The sequence below is a fragment of the Spermophilus citellus genome (genome assembly GCF_964194105.1).
Source record: "Spermophilus citellus genome assembly, chromosome: 5".
Lineage (NCBI taxonomy): Eukaryota > Metazoa > Chordata > Mammalia > Rodentia > Sciuridae > Spermophilus > Spermophilus citellus.
The window spans coordinates 97,835,963-97,856,721 of NC_138186.1; the positions used below are offsets into that span (position 1 = coordinate 97,835,963).

The window sequence follows — 20,759 nt, forward strand, 5'->3', positions numbered from 1 at the left end:
GCTGTGCATTGAAGGGACAAGCAAAATATTTAAATCTGTCTATGGACTTATAAGAGCAATATGGATTATAAATCATACCACATTGCTACTGCTAAGACAAAAGTGAAAATTCCAGTAAGTTACTGACTGACAAGACAATTGCAGAACTGATTCAGTCATCTTGCTGGAGAAATTTAAAGATACATATGTGCAAGTTAAGTTAAAACAGAAATATTTTAAGTTTCAAATCTGTTTTACATCACTTGGTATAGCTGTGAGTGGCAGTGGCAGAGATATCAGCTGCAGTCACAGTGAAAAAAAGGAGACATTTTTAGTAAAAGCAGCAGGTTCATTGAAGAAAAGCAACCAGTGCAAAATGAAAGAACATTCTTTCTGAATATAACTGCTGCTGCTTTTTTTCTTCTTGGTTGTATTCACACATACACACCCAGTAAGTAGGGGTTAAAATATTTAGGATCACAAAAGCAGTAAATTTAAGTATAAATAAATAAAGGCCTTTAAGCATACAAGACGGGGCCACAAGTATAGGACAGTCTTAAGAAAAACAGAATTAAACACCCTTTCATTGGAAAGAAAAAACAGGAATGCAATGCCAATGAAACAAAGTACTATATATTTCTATAGAAGGGTATAAAAATATCTTTAAGCCTAAAGGTCAAAAGTTAAAAATATACACACAAACACATACACACAGAGGTTCAAATTAAGGTTACTGGTTTAATAAGTTTAGTTACCAGATTTTTCCTATAAATATCAATATTTGTAAGACTAATGGCAGAGAAACAAACAAACAACAACAAAACAACGTGGAAGAAGCAAGAAAGGAACTACCAGAATTTGATCTTAAGAAACAATAGTTCTAGCTGGGCACGGTGGTGCATGCGTGTAATCTCAGTGGTTGGGAGGCTGAGACAGGAGGATCACAAGTTCAAAGCCAGCCTCAGTAAAAGCGAGGTGCTAAGCAACTCAGTGAGACCCTGTGTCTAAATAAAATATAAAATACGGCTGGGGATGTGGCTCAGTGGTTGAGTACCCTTGAGTTTAATCCCCCAGTATCCCCCCACAAAATAAATAATAGTTCTAATCACCAACCTTTTAACTGTGCATCATTTTTTTCTAGGTAATAACTGAATTAAGAGACATTAACAATCCTTGAAGACATTACTTTTAAAGTACTGGGCAATAGCTTAAGATGATACCAAATCTAAAAAATTAAAACATAATTACAGCAAACTTTGTTTGAAAAGGTATTTCTAATCACAAATAAAAAAAATCAATATAAATGCTTACTTTAAAAAAGCTACATGGAAGCTCAGTGGTAAGATGGTTGGCATGTGCAAGGCCCTAGGTTCAATTCACACCACTGTTTTTAAAAACTAATGAAGGATCTAGACCTAAATGTAAAAAGTTACATGAAAAATGCTTCATTTAAAGCAATTTTGCATTTCTATAGAGCTTTCTGTTTTCAATGCACTGATGTTATATGCTCATTTCCTCAAAAGACTTGATTGACATTCTCAAACGAAAAATTTAAGCCAGCTATAATTACACAAAAACAGTGTCATAAGAACAAAGAGAGCGCTGGGGTTGTGGCTCAGTGGCAGACCGCTTGCCTAGCACATGTGAGGCCCTGGGTTAGACCCTCAGCACCACATAACAATAAACAAAATAAAGGCAAGCTGTCCAAAAAAAAAAAAAAAAAAAGAACAAAGAGAGTAGGTCAAGGGAGTTGGAGAAACCTGGGCTCCAATCTCAATGCACAATCATGGGCAAGTTATTTAACCTGTGTCACAATTTTTTCATGCACACACAAACAAAAATAATAATTACTTTATAAGACTGTTATAAATAGGCATAATATTGGCCACATATGTGCTCAATAAAAATGATTTCTTAGTCCTCTTTATAAAATACCTTATTTACTTTTACACCTAGTATAATTAGAATCATACAAGTCTGTTTATGCCACTGTTGTTTTTAAAAATTATCTTTGATCTCAATATAAACATCTAAGTTTGAATATGATATCTAATATTCTTTCCAAAAGGAAAGTATACATATTGAAGCAAATATATGTGAATTCTATTACTGGATAGCATAACACCACAGTACTGGTTTCTGCTTCTAGATTACCATATAGAAACACTGAAAGAAATGTTTAATGAAATGGTATAATATGGAAGTTAGATTTTTAGATTTATGTATTATTTATAGTTTGTGATGTAAATTTATTTACTTTTTACTCAAGAACAGACTCTTGAAGCTACATTTTTAAAGTCAAAATTATAAAGACAACTTTCTGAAGAAGCTGTGAATGCAATAAAGTATAATTAGTGCTTTCAATTGGGAAAAGGATGCAATGGACTGCTTTATTTTTCACAACAAAAATCTGCATTAAATGAACTTAAACCAATCAATCTGTTATCGTTTCTTAGAATACCATTCTCTTGTGAGAAAATATATCTAACAGACTTAGGCTTAATCTTAACTTCTCAAGATATAAAACAAAAAATGAAAATAACTGAAAGAGCAACCATGGAAAGGCTGAATCTTCCAAGGCTTGAACTATCAAAGATTCACATTCAGAAAGGCTCTCTACCTATTGAATTTATTTCCTTTCACAAATAAATAGTTCAATGTGAGTAGCAACAGAATACCAGAAATAACAAATAGAAATATTAACTTAAAATATTTTTGTATCTGTTCCACCTCTTTGTTTCTTAAATGTGTTATTTCAAATGTGAAGAATATATACAAATATTTTACCACCTGACATTTAGGACTTTAGGAATCTAGGACTTTCTTATCCATAACAATACCCATTCATTATTAGTTTCTTCAGCTGGAACCTAAAGAAGCCATATGAAACACTGATTTGAATTATCAAGGAAGTATCAGTTCTTTATATTAAGGATGGTTCTTATCTAAAATTCTGTTGTTTCTCTAAGCATTGAGAATTTCCTCCCACTAGTTCCAATTTAGAAATTCTCAGTCTTGCTGTTTGTTAGTAAAGTCATGTGCTGCATAACAACATTTTGGCTAATGACGGACTGCTATACAACAGCGGTCCCAAAATGGAGCTGAAAAATTCCTACTGCCTTGTGACATCATAACTGTCATAACATTACAGCATAATATAGTTATTCACTGTGTTATAGTGATGCTGGTGTAAACAAACCCCACATCTGCTGTGCTACCAGTCATATAAAATTATAGTTCCGTACAAAATTCTTGGTCATGATAAAAAATGACTATGTTTCTTTTTCTTTTTTTTAAGTTTTAGTTGTAGTTGGACATAATACCTTTATTTATTTATTTTTATGTGGTGCTGAGGATCGAACCCAGGGCCCAGCACGTGCTAGGCGAGCGCTCTACCATGGAGCCACAATCCCAGCCCACAAATGACTATGTTTCTGGTTTACATATTTACTATATTTTTTAATCCTTATCTTAGAGTGTACTCCTTCCACTAATGAATGGAAGGAAGGAATGAAAGAAGGAAGGAAAACAAACACGTTAACTGTAAAATAGCCTCAAACAGATCCCTTAGGAGAAATTCCAAAAGAAGGCCCTGTTAGGAGCTGACAATTCCATACATGTTCTTGCCCCTGAAGACCTTCTAGTGGGACAAGATATGGAGGTGTAAGACTGAAATACTGCTGATCCTGAGCATGCATAGGTTAATATTTGTTTGTGTCTTAGTTTAACAAAAAATTTAAGAAGGAAAACATTCAAAATAAGGATATAAAGAAAATAGTTTTGTACAGCTATATTATGTATTTGTGTTTTAAGTACTGATGCTTAAAATAGTTGGTTAAAAAATCAGAGCTTGCAAGGCATGGTGGCACATACCTGTAATCCCAGAAACTTGGGAGGCTGAGGCAGAAGGATAGCAAGTTTAAGGCCAGCCTCAGTAATTTAGCAAGGCCAGAAGCACCTTCTAAGACTCTGTCTCAAAACATAACATAAAAAGGTCAGTGGTTAAACACCCTTGGGTTAAACCCAAGCATCAAAGTTTATTAACTCCCCCATCAAAGTTTACAAAGTAAAAAAGTTACAGTAAGCTCCAATTAGTTTCTTTATGAAGAAAGAAAAAATAAATAAATAGCATAGGCTACATGTAGAGTGTTTAAAAATCTATAGTAATGGACAATAATGCCATAGGCCTTCATATTCACTCAACACTCATTTACTGACTCACCCCAAGAAACTTCCAATTGCTTATAGCTCTATTCATGTTAAGTACCATAGGGTGTAACCATTTTTAAAAATTCTTTCATGTATTTCTACTGTACCTTTTTTTATGTTTACACATACAAATACCATTGTGTTACAAAAGCTTATAGCATTAAATACAGGAACATGCTCTATAGGTTTGTGACTTATAGGCAACTGTTATAACATAGCCTATGCGCATAACAGGCAATGCTATCTAGGTTTGTGTTTGTGTAAGCGACTCTTAAAATATGAATACAAGGCATTACTCAGAATGTCATCAAGTGATATGTAGCAATATTATATTGTGTTTTTGTATTTAATTCTCTAACACCAATTTACCTCTTCAACTATATCACCTATTATTTCCCTACATAAACCTTTGCTTCTGCTGACCTACTGCTTCTTGTACCCAAGGAAACAAGTCTCTTTGCTTTTGGTATTTTTCTACATACCAATCATCCTTCTATCTCCACAAGAGGCAAACAGAGAAAGACACACAGACATATTCTGACAACCTACCATTCACCTAAACTGGTAATACAAAACAGTTCTTGCTTCCTTTGTCAATCTACCTCAACTGCCCTAGTGCAGAGTCTTTCCCAGTTTTTGACATTTATAGTCAATTCCAAGAATTTGACATCACATTCAACCTTTTGTTGTTAATCATGTTGTTGCAAAGAGATTTCTTCATATCACCAGACAGACAGTAAGCAAGTCAAGAACAGATAAAATATCTTATAATAAAAATTAATGATGCTGGGGGATATAGCTCAGTTGGTACAGTGCTTGCCTCACATATATAAGGCCCTGGGTTTAATCCCCAGCAACACACACAAAAAAATAATAAGAATAATAATAAGAAGAATATGAATAATAATAATAATAATGAGGAGGAGGAGGAGGAGGAAGAGGGGGAGAGAATTAATGGAAATTGACAACTTTAAGGAAAGTGACATGAACCTACTTCAGGCAGTCAGAAGAGGTGGATGTTAACTATCTGGCGGACAAAGTTCACGTTAAGGAGAGAACTGGTCTTAAAATGGCTCTAGTAAGGGTATTTGGGACTTACCAAAAATAACTGAAATTCAAAAAAACCCAGAATTGTCTTTTTTTCTCCCAAACTGTCGTTTTTCATGCTTTTATTGATTCATTAAATCATTCAAGTCAGCAAAGGTATTTGAAAGTCAACACTGAACTTAAGATTTTATTTATTATGGATAAAAATGACTCCTGAAAGGGCCTAGGAAGCTGGATATAGTAGAATGTGTAGTAACCTCCTCTCACCAATACAATGTTCATCTTTTCCTCATGTGGCTCCACTCCACTATAGACATGTCCATTTGGTGACATTTAATGACCTATATCATGTGCATATTACTTTATTTCATTCATATGTTTTCTATACCATAACTACCCTGGGAGCATCTCCAAGATTATTCTCATAGTTACTGTCTTTTACATCATCCAATTACCCTTGTGCTATGCAACCAACCTACTCATTCTAAAGCTTAAAAAACATCTGTTCCATCTCCCTGCAATTCTGCTATAATTTTTTTTTTGCAGCTAAAATCAGCCTTAAGTCATCAAAATGCCTCCAAGATACACTTATATGGAAAAACATTAAAATGTTTTAATTCCAGCTATGCTCACAAGGCATACTCAACTTCAAGCTAGGAAATGGGAAACTGTTTTCACTGTTTCTAGCATAACTGCCACACCTGCTTGAAAAAAAATCTTGCAAATGAGATATTAATTTTTTCTTTCTGAACTAATCAGAACACTCAAATGCACTGGCAATTTGTTTATATAGTTGATTTCCTACCAGGTGGTTCTCAAAGAAATAAAATAGATTTCTAGACACTGTTAGTAACTATATAATACTTTAACCCAAATCTTTTGGATATTAAAAAGTAATACAGATAAAAATAAAAAGTATTTCATAAGAATAAGAAAATAAGAAAAATAAGTAGGACTGGTTCTTCTAAAATATGACATGTAGAAGAAACATATGACATGGTAAACATCAAAATGACATGATGTGAGTACAGAATGGAAAATATAATTGTAATAGAAGACTGTATAATTAGATGCCTTTTAATTCCTCAGAGATTCACACATATTCCCAGTATAAGAACTCTTACCTCTTCCTATTAACAAATAATAAGTGTAAACATGCAAAAATGGCAAAATAAGTAGCAGAGCTAAAATCATTATACCACTTCTTTTTATGTATACAAAACAATGATTCTCTAGTTTGACCTTTGTAATAACACCACATTCCTTTGGTCCAGTAAATGTCTTAATTAGTACATAGTAATTATAAGGATAATTTTGGTTTGTGGCACAAGCAAAACTCAGAAGGCTTCAAGGACTATAATAATGGGCTTTATGAGGTATAAATCAACATGAACAATAATTAAATATTTCAAAATAGTATAGACTGAAATTACACTAAGAGGTAATTCAACTGTCTTATAAATTAGTTTTGTTACCGTACCATGTGTTTTAGTCAGCTTTTTCACTGCTGTGACCAAAGGACCTGGCAATAACCACATAAAGAAGGAAAGTTTGATTTGGGTTCATAGTTTCAGTTCATAGATGGCCAATTCCATTGCTGTAGGTCCATAGTGAGGCAGATCATGGCAAAAGAGCATGGTGGAGGAAAACATCTTACGACATGGCCACCAGGAAGTTGAGAGTGTGTTCCACTCACCATGGACAATATATAAACCCCAAAGGCATACCCTCAGTGACCTTCCTCCTCCACATGCTACCTGCCTACAGTTACCACCCAGTTAATCCATATCAGTGGATAAATAAACTGATTAGATTTACCCAATCATTTCATCTCTGAAATTTCTTGAATTGCCTCACATATGAGATTCTGGGGGACATCTCAAACCTAAACCATGATACCACGTTACTAAATCTTCTTCCTGATATATAAAACTGGTATATTAATAGTACCTATGCCTACAGGTTGATTGAGAATTAATTAGAATAGTGCCTGGCACATAATGCTTAACAAATCTTGGCTACAGTATTTTTCTGTTTGATAATAGTACTAACTTTAAAAGTTCAAAATGCAATTGCTCATTTCTTTGATTTTTTGTTGTGGTGGTGGTGGGTTGTTTTGTCTTGTTTTCTTTTGTTTTTGGTGCTGGGGAATTGAACTCAGAGGCACTTAATCACTGAGCTACATCCCGAATCCTTTTTTTGTATTTTATTTAAGGACAAGATCTCACTGAGTTTCTTAGTGCCTTGCTATGTTGCTGACGCTGACTTTGAACTCCTGTCTCAGCCTCCTAAACTGCTGGGATTATAGGCTTGTGCCACCATGCCGGGCTCCATTAGATTTTGTTTTGTTTTTATTTTTAGTACTAGGAGTTGAAACCAGGGTGATTTACTACTAAGCTACATCATCAGTCCTTTTTAATTTTTATTTTGAAACAGGGTCTCACTAAGTTGTTGAAGGTCTCTGGAAGTGACCAAGGGTGGCCTCCAAGCTCACAAGTCCCTAATATTACAGGCATTCACCACCATAACCAGCTTTGTTCCATTGTTTTTCCCCCCACCTTTTTAAAATTAATTGGTGCATTATACTTGTATATTGATGGGATTTGCTATTACATATTTTTATATGCACACAATATAATTTGAACAATATTACTTGCCAGCACTTCCCTCATTCCTCCCCTTGGTCTCTTTTCTTTACTGATTTCCCTTTGATTTTTAGGAGACCCACTACCTTTCTTTTCCTTTTTTCTCTCTAGCTTCTGCATATGAGAGAAAACATCTGACCCTTGGCTTTCTGAGTTTGACTTATTTCATTTAACATGATGGTCTCTAGTTCTACCTATTTTATTGCAAATGCCATGATTTCATTTTTATTTATGACTGAATAAAATTCCATTGTGTATATGTGCCACACTTTCCTTATCTAGTCATCCCTTTGATGGATGCCTAGACTGATTCCACAGTTTGTGAATAGTTTTGCTATAACATGGGTATACATATATCACTTTTAGTAAGTTGACTTTAATTCTTCAGGATAAATACCAAGAAATGGTTAAATTATCCTGTTTTCTTTTTCTGTTACAAAGTTAGCAAATATTAACAGAAGAAAAAAAAAGAATAAGATTCCAAAAAAGATATCAACCTAATCATAACATTTCATGTTAAAATGAAAAAAAAATTGTATATTAGTGATATATTAAATTTAAATATTCTTTCACTGTCCCTGACTTATGATAGTTCAATTTAAATATGTATCACTTTATGAATGATCCAAAAGCACTATGCAATCAGCAGAAATCATATTTCAAATTTCAAATTTTGATGTTTTGTGAGGCTAATGATATGCTGCTGTACAACAGTCTCTTGTGATACTGGACAGTTCCTAGTCAGCCAAGCAAATAATGAGGGTAAACAATGGATACTCTACTATGTATTGTGTTGCCAGCATTTTTTGGCTATTATGTTTTATGTTTTCACATCCCATCATGTCTACAAAATGCCCATCTGTGTGTATACATGAGATACTCCAACACTTGCTTATAAAATAGGCTTTGTGTTAGGTGATTTCTCTAACTGCAGGCTAATGTAAGTGTTTTGAGTACATTTCAGGTGACTGAGGCAAAGTTATGATGTTTGGCAGGTTAGGTGTGTTAACTGCATTTTCGACTTGTGATATTTTCAATTTATGATGGGTTAACCAGAACTGTAAGCTTAGAAGCAGCTGTATACTACTAAATTTTCAATGTCTCTGACTCCTCTGATCTGACCCTGCCCAAATTTATTCCAGACTTTCTACTAGAAAACTTTAGAAAGTCTAAACACCTTAGAAAAAACCTTTCTAAGGTTTCTAAAAACCTTAGAAAGTCTAAAATACCATCTATTGAGAAGAAATTCTGGTTAGTGGGATGAACTAAAATGTCATTTTATGTCCAGCCACATAAAATTATGGATGGATTAATTTTTCAAAAGATGATAGATACATAATATGTGTGTTCATTTAAATACTTTCATAGTTCTCAGACTTAAATCCTGGCAAAAGCTGAAATAACTTATAATTTTTCACTATTATTAACCAAGTAAAGCTATCTAAAAGTATTTTAGTCAGAAACAACATATTATGTTTCTTAGCAGATGAATAATTACTTACAAATCTATTTTCTGGGTATCAAAATGTTCTGACCTAGTGACTCTATAAAATTTAAATATCTGTTTAGTATTTAGTACATTTCAACATATAACTATAAATATCCAAATGGTACTCCAATATTGATATATTTCCAATGTTAAATTTATAATATTTTCTTCAAATCTTATAGTATACTAAATTTAGCATTTTTTGTGACTTTCAGTTTGTGAACTAAAAACTTATCATTTTTACTTATAGGTAATTAATTCTGTAGACAATGAAATATTATGACATGGACAAATATTTAACATAGTTTAGAAACAACTATTTTAAGAGAATATTATATTTACTTGACTCTATTTAAGAAAATTCAGATCCCTTCCACTCATAACACATTTATTGACAACAGGAAATCATTTATTACGGAATTCTCAAACTTTTCAAGATGCTCAAGTAGAAATTTTAATATTACCACCTATTGCCATATTTGGCAATATTTATGATTTGTATTACCTAGACTGTTTGTTAATGTTGTTTTGGCAGGGGCAGGGGAATAATCAGGAAGGAGCCTTGCTTTACTCTCTAGGGGCTATTTGAAATGCAGTGTTGTCAGAAGAGTCAAAGAAAAGCAGCAGCAGTTTGGACCTTTCGTAGTTGCCTAAATCATGGCCATGGACCATTAAAACTGGGTCCTTCCTGTTGTGTCTGCATTTGGGTAGGAGTGGGGGAGCTGTTTTGTAGGCTGAGACTATGAGGCAAGAAGAGGGGTAAATATTCTTTTATTTACTGGAAAAATGATTTTTCTTCTCTCTGTGAGAACAGAGAGTTTCTTTAAAGCAAAGGTGGTGTCGATCTAATAAGCCAAATATTTTCTAAACAACTGTCAGTCAACAAACAAACCAAATCATTTCCTAGAATAGATTATCATTATTATTATTATTATTATTATTATTATTATTATTATTATTATTATTTTAGTAGGGGGGGAGTACCAGAGATTGAACTCAAGGGCACTCAACCACTGAGCCACATCCCCAGCCCTATTTTTGTATTATATTAGAGACAAGGTCTCACTGAGTTGCTCAGTGCCTCACTCTTGCTGAGGCTGGCTTTGAACTCAAGATCCCCTGGCCTCAGCCACCTGAGCCATCGGGATTACAGGCATGTGCCATGGTGCCCAGCCTATTCTTTTCATAAGAGAAAGATAAAAAATAAAATACTTTATCTTTAATCTGAAAATTAAAATTGACTTATTAATCACCTCAAAAAAAATATTTTTAAAGTAACAATAACCTAAGCCCCCAAGTATCTTACAGGAAAAATATTCTCTGAGAGGATGGTTTGATACAATTTTCAAATAATGACTTCAAAAATAAACAAGAGATAAATATTTCTTTGCATCTACTACATATGCACATGAATACACACACACCAACCTTATATTCCCTTAGCAGTAAAGAGATTTTTAAATTCAAATTCAGAAAGCTTGGAATATGTGACTGTGACTAATAGCACCTAGTCACTCAGCATGAATAGAAGCAGGAATAACCTGACTATACTGACTGTAAAATAACTGTCTCAGAAAAAAATAATTCTGAATAATAGTTATAGCCTCACTTTTCACATGTAGTTACTGTATGGAATTCATATTTAAAATATGAAAGACATTTTCTTAGCCTTTCTGCAATGTCAACATTGAAACTTGGGTTTAACTCAGCCTCACAGCTCTTGCACTTACTTCTTGGGCTGTCAGAACTGGAAGAGGCAACTAATATCAACCCCTGCAGGAAGGGACAGCTCTGTAGTCTTGAGTAGTCTTTCAACAACAACCCTTTGGTTGATTAAAACTGATGCTGACAGGCTTCAATCCTTTTTGGTTTTATGAATTTTGACTGCTAAGTGGAGCCTCCTGGACTAGAACGCTATGAGAATTAGCAAAGATTTTTAACTGAATATGAAATGTTTGAGAAAACAACATAAATGTAAACTATTACTGAAACTTGAATATATCTACAAAAATAAGGTATGAATAATAGAATACATTCATAAAACACAGAAAGATAAAGGTATTATGCAAAGATGTACAGAAATACCCAACCCTAAATTCCATATAAAGGACTTTTGAGGGGATGGGGTTGTGGCTCAGTGGCAGAGCACTTGACTAGCACATGTGAAGCATTGGGTTCAATCCTCAGCACTACATTAATAAATAAATAAATAAATGTATTGTGTCCATCTATAACTAAAATTTCAATAGCTTGAAAGCTTATAAATAGGAATTAACCAAAATATTTTTAAATAAAACTTCCCTTTTTAATTCCAAAGTCTACATATACACAATACATTGATCTCTTAATAACACCCTAAGTTGTAGACAGTTCACTATATTTAGAAACTTAAGTTAATCTTGATACAGTTAAAATAATTAGTCATAGATCAGGGTGAAATCTGTCTCCTTTATAGTACCAAACAATAACTAAGGACACATGAGACACTTCCTTCTTTATTGTATAGTGTAATTCATTATAAAATAATCATTTTATTTAATTATATATTTTTAAACCACACGTTTAAAATCAAAGTGTTCAAACAAAAATTCCCCTGAAAACTTAAATTTTCACATATTCAATATTTTTGTGGTTAATAGGAAAATTTAGGGAAACATCTGTTAAGATTCTTAATTTGGGGGCTTTCAAATACACTGAAATTAGAAGCAGAAGTGTGTACATTTTTCTAGGAAGAGATTCATTGCTTTTAGAGATTTTTTAAATGGGTCAATGATCTGATAATAGTCACTGCTTTGGGTGAAAGTTTTGTATAAGAGGAACTTTCCCATGAGTTACTGAAGATGTTAAGAGATAAAAATTGGAATAACTTCCCCTAACAACAAGACCTGTAATTATCAGGAAGATACACCAATTCTAAGACTATGCTGAAGTTTATACATATTTATGTTTTTATTTAGAGCTTGAAAAGAAAACTAAAACTAAAAGATGAGTAAACAATGAAAAGTGTTTGTTCAGATAGAAGAATGGTTGTAACAACCTGTGTTATTGCTAGCAGTACAGATATCTATGGGCAAGCTGTACCAAATTTCTGAACTCATTAAACGTTTGTCCAAGTATCTATTATCCTTTTTATGTACTTTTTTCTTTTTCTGACCTTTACAAAATGGAGCTCCTTTTAGAATATCTCTTTAGCAAACAGTATCTAACACCATGCCACCACTCTGAGAAATAAGTCCTGTGATTTTAATAAATGAGAATTCATTTTCCTCAATAATCAAATGAACAATTTTATCCTGATTTATTATTTTTAAAAAATCAAACCAATATTCTCTTAAGAAAAGTAAAGCTATCACCATTTTAAAAGGTTATTCCTGATACCTTGAAATATAACACATTATCATTACATTTCAATGTAATGGGAATAAAAGTTCAATGGGAATAAAAGGAATATAACTAATACTGGTATTTCATGCCCAACAGAAATTAGGTACAATGAAGATAGAAAATGAACCTTAAATTTCTAGCCTAATCTCCAAGCATTTAAACTATGATATATTTTACTATTTTCCAATAAACTTGTAAGTATTCTAATTAGGCAAGGATCTAATTAGGTAGAGCCATAGGAATTATGAAAGCACATCAACAATTAATAAGGATCAGAAATCTTTTCACAGTAAAACCCTTTTCATAAAAACATCAAAGGAAAAAGACAACTTAAAATAATGGACTTTTCTTTTCAACGAAGTTGATCATCCAGGCAGAAAGGGTTGACAAAGAATTGACCTCTGTCACTAAGCTTATTAGCAAAGACCCAGATAAAGAAAATATTATGTTAATGAATCAAATGAGTGACACAGAAATTACCCTCACATATATACTGAGATTATGCATTTTGGGACACGATACAATTCACACCCATATACAAAACAATTTTATCCTTCCCTAAATATATCAGATAAGTCTCTTGTTTTTTAGTTATTTCAGTTCTAATAAGGAGGAATAGGATTTTCCAAACCACTGGACAGAAAAAAACATGGACTATCAGAAATGGTTCTTGCTGAAACCTATTAGGATTTCTGGCTCTACTACTGAATTCAGTCAATGGGATAGTGAGGGAGTTTATGAAAAGACTCTTGCAATACCACCTGTGTTTCAGAGATATTAAAAAATTGAAGAAAAAAACATGTGCCAGAATGTCTGTCATTACTTATGGAAATTTAAAGGTTTAAAAAAGTTTGGAAAAGTTTAAGAGGGTCAATGACTTAAGATCCTAAAGACAGATTTTTAAAAGTGTTCTGATTTAGCTTAAATTAATGGAGGTATTTAAAGGGGGGAACAGACACTGTGGTAACTAAGATAAAATTTCTCATTTAATAATGTTGATAATGTGATCAAACTCCCTTAGTATTAAAATATCTCAAGTCCTATTCAGGATCAGTCTACTCAAAAATCTGAGTTTTTCAAAGCAAAAAACATGTTAGAAATGCACAGGTTGAAAGGAATTTAAACAACCCTGAAATAAATGGATAAAAGTAGTTCATGTGGCAAAGAAACAAATGTAAAGAAAAATTTAAAAACTAAATGATGATAAAACCCACAAAACAAACTAAATAGGCTGTGGGAGACCAACCTTGCACGTGACTGAGTCGCATTCCCCAGCCAGGTGCTGAGGCACTCAGTCACAGAAAGGTGGCAGAGCTTTCCCCACCCTTCTTGGGTTCAAGGGTTGGTGTCTCTTGCATGGGTGTGTCTTGCTACAGCCCCATGAGTGGAGCTATGCTTACCTGTTCCTTTGTAATATAACTCCTTGCCCTGTTTAGGATAGAATCTTCCATGAAGAGCCTTGTGTGTGTCTCCTTCTCTTACTGTGCCCTTGGGTGTGGCCTACCCAGGTGTCAGTCAACTGATCTCGCTCTCTTTCTGCAGACCCTTAAGATCAGAGGAGCCGTCACAGCGACTCCAAAGAAAAAGGTATTTGTGTCTCTTGTGCGGTTATTTTGCGCAGCCCAGTCAGCCCAGTTTTCCTGGAGTGACCCCTGAGCCTTTTAGTTGAGAACCAAAATCCAACAATGGGCCCCACAGAAAACATTTACAGATAGTTATAAAAACAAAGAAAAATGATGCTCTCAAACTTTCCTTTCTATTAAGTCTTGAATATTATCATTTTTTCATTTCTTACAAGAAAGCTTAGAATTAATCAATCTTTAACTAATGTTACTATTAAACAATTTTGATGAAAGATTGAATGCTTTCAATCTAAAATTAGTAACTAAGCAAGAATGTCTGTCCTCATCATTTCTATTCAACCCCATATTGTAGGTTTTAGCTGGCATATTTAAAACAAAGAAAAAGGCATCCAGATCAGAAAGGTCTCTCTTTTTTTCAACAGCTCACATAATCATTATATAGAAAATTTTATGAAATCTACAAAAAAGCCAACAGCACTAATAAATGAGTGTAATGGGATTTCAGAATTTAAAATCAACACATTTAACATATCAGCATTTTGCATACTAGCTATGAATCTCATACTAAAAGAAAAAAATACAATAGCATCAAAAATATAAAATATATATTTATTTTTTAAATGTGCAAGATCAATATACTGAAAACAACAAAATATTGCTAAGAAATATTAAGACCTAAATAAATGGGGAGAGATGTAGTCTTTATGAATTGGAAGATTCAATATTGTTAAGATGTCAGTTTTCCTCAAACTGACCTACGAATTCAACACAATACTAATCAAATCCCAGTAGCCACTTTTAAAGAAATTGATATGATTCTAAAAATTCATATAAACATGAAAGGAACCTAAATTACCAAAAACAACTTATAAAAGGAACAAACTAGGAGGATTTAAACTACTTGATTTCATTACCTATTAAAAAGCTACAGCGATCAATATAGTGTGATACAATAGAGGAATAGGCACATAGGTCAATGGAACAGACCTGTGTGTTTATCCAAGAGAAATATAGGATAATCTGTTACCCAGGAGAAAGAAGGCATATGTCTATACAAAGAATTGTACATAAATGTTTACCTGCAATAACCCCAAATTGGAAACAAACCAGATATCCATCAAAAGGTGAAAGGAAAAACAAATTATATTCCAGCCATATAATGGTATACTATTCAGTCCCCCGCCAAAAAAAAAGATAAAAGAAAAAGAATAAGTGATAAGTGCAAGAATGTAAATGAATCTCAAAATAACTGTTGAGTCAAAGAAAATTACCATATGATTCCATTTATATTAAGTATGAAAAGATGAAGATTCATCAATGTCATAAATCATGTTAGTGTCTGCCTAAGGACTAGAAGGGAAAAAGGAAGGACAAGAAAGGGAAATTTCAAGGGACACCAGTAAACTGGGGTGAAGTATGTTAATTATCTTGATTGTGGTGATGATTTTCACTAGAGTAAGCATGTCAAAATTTATCAAATTGCACACAGTTTATTATCTGTATTATCTTTATCATCAATAATACTGCTTAAAAAATTTAAGGTCAAAAAGGATTTCTGAAAGATGATTCGGTATACATCTCAATGTACTCTTCAAAATTAATCCTGAACTGTTCTGGTCAAAAATCAACTCTAACATTAGCAAAAATATTAAAATAATTCCCTCAGAAAGCCAAATTACTTCTGTAGAAATATTCAAGAGTCAATGAAATTACTACTTGATGTTTAAGATATTTTTGATATGGTGATGGTTATTAGCAAGGTTTGGGTGGTTTCTGGACAAGTGAATGTCTAGGAATAGTACACTAAAAATGAATAATCATACCTTGATTTGTGCAAAGGGTCTCTCATAACCTCCAACATAGAGAAGGCCAACATTCTGGGGAAGTAACCTATAAGATGGAAGAAGAAGCATTATTTATAAAATACTCTTCCTTAAATGTAAGGTTGTGCTAGGATAAAAATTTATATGAAAAAATTAAATATCTATGTATAATTCTTGTATTTTGCACTATGGGATAGTAACCAGCAAATGAATAATTCTTACATTTCAGAAAATAATGGGTAAAATGTTAAGAATGAAAACTTACATGTAGAATAACATATTAGGAATTCTAATAAAATTACTACATAGCATCTCTTAGAAAGAAGTAAATGAAATAATGCATGTATTTAAATATTCAATGCATGTCAATACTATGCACTACAAGAAATAAACCTAAATAATTCAGTACCAAAAATTCAACAGAAAAAAACCTGACGCAACTCTAAAAACGCAGCTACTGATAAGTTGTATCATAGTATTTATTTACCATAAGAAAGCAGTAGGGCAAAAGGTGCTTGCTATGGAGGGATCTAGAAAAGTTTGAAGAGATAAAATTTGAACTTAGCCTTAAAGGGGAAAATCTAAACAAGTTCCTGAGAACAAAGAGAAATCAAGACAAAAAGGAGACAAGGAATAATTTTAATGGAGATGAGAACCGAAAAAAAATAGGAATGGAATATGAATAATTTTAAATGACAAATACTGTATTTTGAAGTAATTTGGGATCATACTTTTTAAAAATATGCTTTATAAATAACAAATGCATGCAGAAATTTAAAAAAAACATAGAGGACGTAAAATTAAGAAATAATGGTTACTGCTGGGTATGGTGGTATATGCCTATAATCTCTGCAACTCAGGAGGCTGATGCAGAAGGATTCCAAGTTCAAGGCCAGCCTTGGCAAATTAAAGACCTTGTCTCAAAAAAAAAAAAAAGTGATGGAGGTATAGCTCAGTGGTAGAACACTACCTCCCCCAGTTCAATTCCTAGTACCCACACCAAAAGCAAGAAAAAGTGATTATAATCCCTACTTATTCCTTGTTCCTAGTTCCACTTTTAAGAGGTCTATCATTCTTGATTGCACTAAAATACTGTGAATGAAAAAATACCAAATTTAGATCTATATTTGTGAAATGTGTAGAGGAACTGGTAGTGGTGTAGGCTATGGGAAAGACAAACATTCTTATATTTAATTAAGCTAAATGTAGATATATCTCATTCTTCTTTTATCATAAATAATTTTCTAATGGACATCATGAATAAACAAAAACAACTCCAGTCTTACTACTACTATAAAGAAAAAGAAAAAATAATTTTCTGACTTCTTTGCTGAGTTTGTAAAACAAGACACTTAAGAGTATGGATAGTTAAATGATCTCTTGGATAGCTGTAAATTCTATCACACGAATCTGAGAATGGAATACCAAGGGGTATATACAGAAAAAAAAACTGAAAATATTCTACTGGAAAATTCTTAATATACCATACTGTCCTGATGACAGAAAATTAGAATAATCAAGATTATCATAACCATCTTAAAATTTCAGGTAGTGGCTTAAAAATCCTGCTTCAACAATTCCAGGGTACACACTTATACATAGCTTCTCTGAAACTGGGGTGCTTTTGATACTTGATGGTATCTTATAATTGATGTCACCATCAATTATATCAACAGTGTAAGGTGATAGTGTTATTACTTTTCACTGACAGGGACTAATAAGATCATTAAAGTACACTCTCAGAGCAACTTAGATTCTATGAAATAAAGGAACACTTTTCCCAATCTCCTGGGAACATCTTCTGTTATGTACATTGTATAAGTGTCTATAAAGCACTAAAGGTCACTAACAATGTTAATAAGAGGATGAACACAACCTGAATTAAACCAACTTAGTAAAAAGATTTTATTTTTGAAATACACTGATAAAATGTAATAACACATTAAAATACTGTTGAAGGCTACAAACAAAACTTCAAAAGCATTTGTTTACTGGACTCAAGTAGAAAGTATAGAAAAAATCCCCAAATCTTAACAGAGAAATGGAGAATTTCTTAGCCATTACTTGACAAATAAGAAATTAATCCAACTTTAAACCATTTCTGGTTCCACAAATTTGGTATTAGCTATAAATAGCAGTGGTAATTTATTTCCTGTATAACAAATGTTCACAGAAAGCTTGATAAACCCTCTTCAGAAGAAATAATCACTGTTCATACAAATAGATGCTAGAATAAAAGAGAATAAAAGCTGGCTGACATTTAAAATTCAATGTTTCTAATTACTATGTATATACATTTCAGGAAGCTTGCCAATATACTATTTAGTGTGCTCCCTCCCTTCAACATGCCTATCTAATAACTACCCTTTTCTAAGCAAATTTCCTAAATGTACCTGTTAGCATATTTCACTTTTAAATTACAGTTCTTTCTTGTTCATGTACCTATTATTCCTTACCATATATTTTATTACTACTTTCATTTGAATAGGTTTTAATATGTATCATAATTTAAAGGCCTGCTAAGTGTAAGATACATATTTTTAAAATGGAACATTTCTTTAAATGTTTTTACCTTTCAAAAAATTATTTTTTCAAATTGTATACATAATTACTACCAGTAATAGGCACCATTTTATCATGACAGGGTGCTTGTATACAATAAAGCAATTGTACATTTTAAATCCCCAGGGTAAGGTATTAATTCAGAACTGATAGACACATTTGTAAGTATATTTTAAAACAGAAGTCCTAACTCATTTAAAACTAAGTAATTGTTTTGGCCTTAAGTTAGGTGAACATTATGATAACCTTCATGAAAATGCTAACAAACTCTAATTAAAACATTTGCTTGTAACTCAATTCTTCTATGTGTGGCTACCAAAGAGGATATTTTAGGAAAGCAGCAATACAGAGGAAGTGTGTGTGTGTGTGTGTGGGGGGGGGGGGTCCTACTACAGCTTTTGAAAAAGCAAGAATAGGCAAGATTAATACAGATTCCATTTTACTTTCAATATCCCAAATACAAATATTAACAAATACTTATCCTTAAAATAAAGTCATTGTCGCCCCCACCCTCTGACAAAAAAAGAAAATCTCAATATTGTTTTCAGAAATCTTTCACAAAAAGGAAAAGAAAAAAATCTATCAGGTAATAGAAGAAAGATTATTTAAACAAATTTCATATATCAGGCATATACTGATACGTCACATATTCTTATGCATTACACACAGAAAACCTGCATTAAAGGGAAATTGAGTGTATATCTATTTCAAATTTTAAAAATTTTAAAGAGATCTTTCAAAAAATGCTAACTAAAAATTAACTGTTCTATCTGTAAGAATATAGTGTCGACTACTAGATATATTCTTAAAATTACAAAGAAAAACCTTAAAAGAAGTTACAGTATTTTGAATACCGATTTATTTAAAAAACCCACTTTTTAGTCAGCAAGTTATCTAAACATCAAATTCATCTAATGTATGTACTAGGTGAAAAATCAACAACCAAAACCAAGCACTACAGTAACAGAAAGCAAATGCACTTAACATGAAATCAGCGGTAACATTTTGATTAAAAGAAAATGAGAAGACCTCTGAATCTTCTAGTAGGATATAAATTTTAAAAGCACGCCATAGGGCAAAAGACAGGGTCTCACTAACTTGATTAGGGCCTTGCTAGGTTGCTAAGGCTGCCCCTGCCCTTGAACTTGTGTTCCTCCTGCCTCGGGCTCCAGAGTTCCTGGGATATAGGTATGCACTAGCATAACTCGCCATAGGGCAGGTTTCAAGCAAATGATTCAAACTGTAGTTTCAGAACACAATAATTCAGCTAGAAATCAATAACAAAAAATAACTGGAAAATCTCCATGTCTGAAAAGATAGATGTATACTTGTAAATAATCCATAGGTCATAAAGGAAGTCTCATTTGAAATTATAAAATATCTTGAAATAGATAATGAAATAACAAAAAACCTGTGGTGTGCAGCTAAATCCAGTTTAGAGAGAAATCTATCATCCCAATATATACATACATATATGAAATGCTTAAAACAAATTGATGAGTTATGTATCAACCTCAAGAAATTTAGAAAAATCAATTAATCCAAATAAAAAATAATAATGAGCTAAAAGTTATGAAACAGAAAAAGTTCAGGAGAGAGGAAAAAAATATTAAAAACTATTTTTTAAACTAACATTAAATTGATCCCTAATTAAGACAATGAGAAGATAAATAATAAGAGGACATTATAAACACTTTTATACCAACAAGTTTCAAAATTCAGAATAGAAAGATACAATTTAGTAAAGCCAATATCACAAAAAGTAGAAAATCTGAGTAGTGTTACTATAGAACTTTTAAAGTTATTTCTACCAAGGAAGCAAAAGGCCTAGATGGACTTACCTGTAAATGCTACTAAATATTTCAGGAAAAATTAATTCTAATCATACACAAGGCACACAAAACAAGAAATATTTTCCATTTATTTGACACTTGGATACAAAATCGATGTTGATCAAGGCAGAATAAGACAAGCTATAGACTGGGTGAGAATATTTGCGAAAAACATATGCAAAAGGCCTGAAAATTTTTGCATAGGA

The 20,759-nt window shown here is 32.5% G+C and overlaps 1 protein-coding gene across 2 annotated transcripts in view; it reads right to left on the reverse strand.

Annotated features, from left to right (window-relative positions):
• RNGTT (RNA guanylyltransferase and 5'-phosphatase) overlaps nt 1-20,759 on the reverse strand; it is a 226,184-nt gene that overhangs the window by 30,556 nt on the left and 174,869 nt on the right. For both annotated transcript variants that reach the window (XR_014021908.1, XM_081293720.1), the window contains one exon: nt 16,160-16,226. Coding sequence is in view for 1 of the 2 variants with exons in the window: in XM_081293720.1 (XP_081149846.1) it covers nt 16,160-16,226 (67 nt within the window). In the remaining variant the exon portion in view is untranslated. The remainder of the gene's footprint in view (nt 1-16,159; nt 16,227-20,759) is intronic.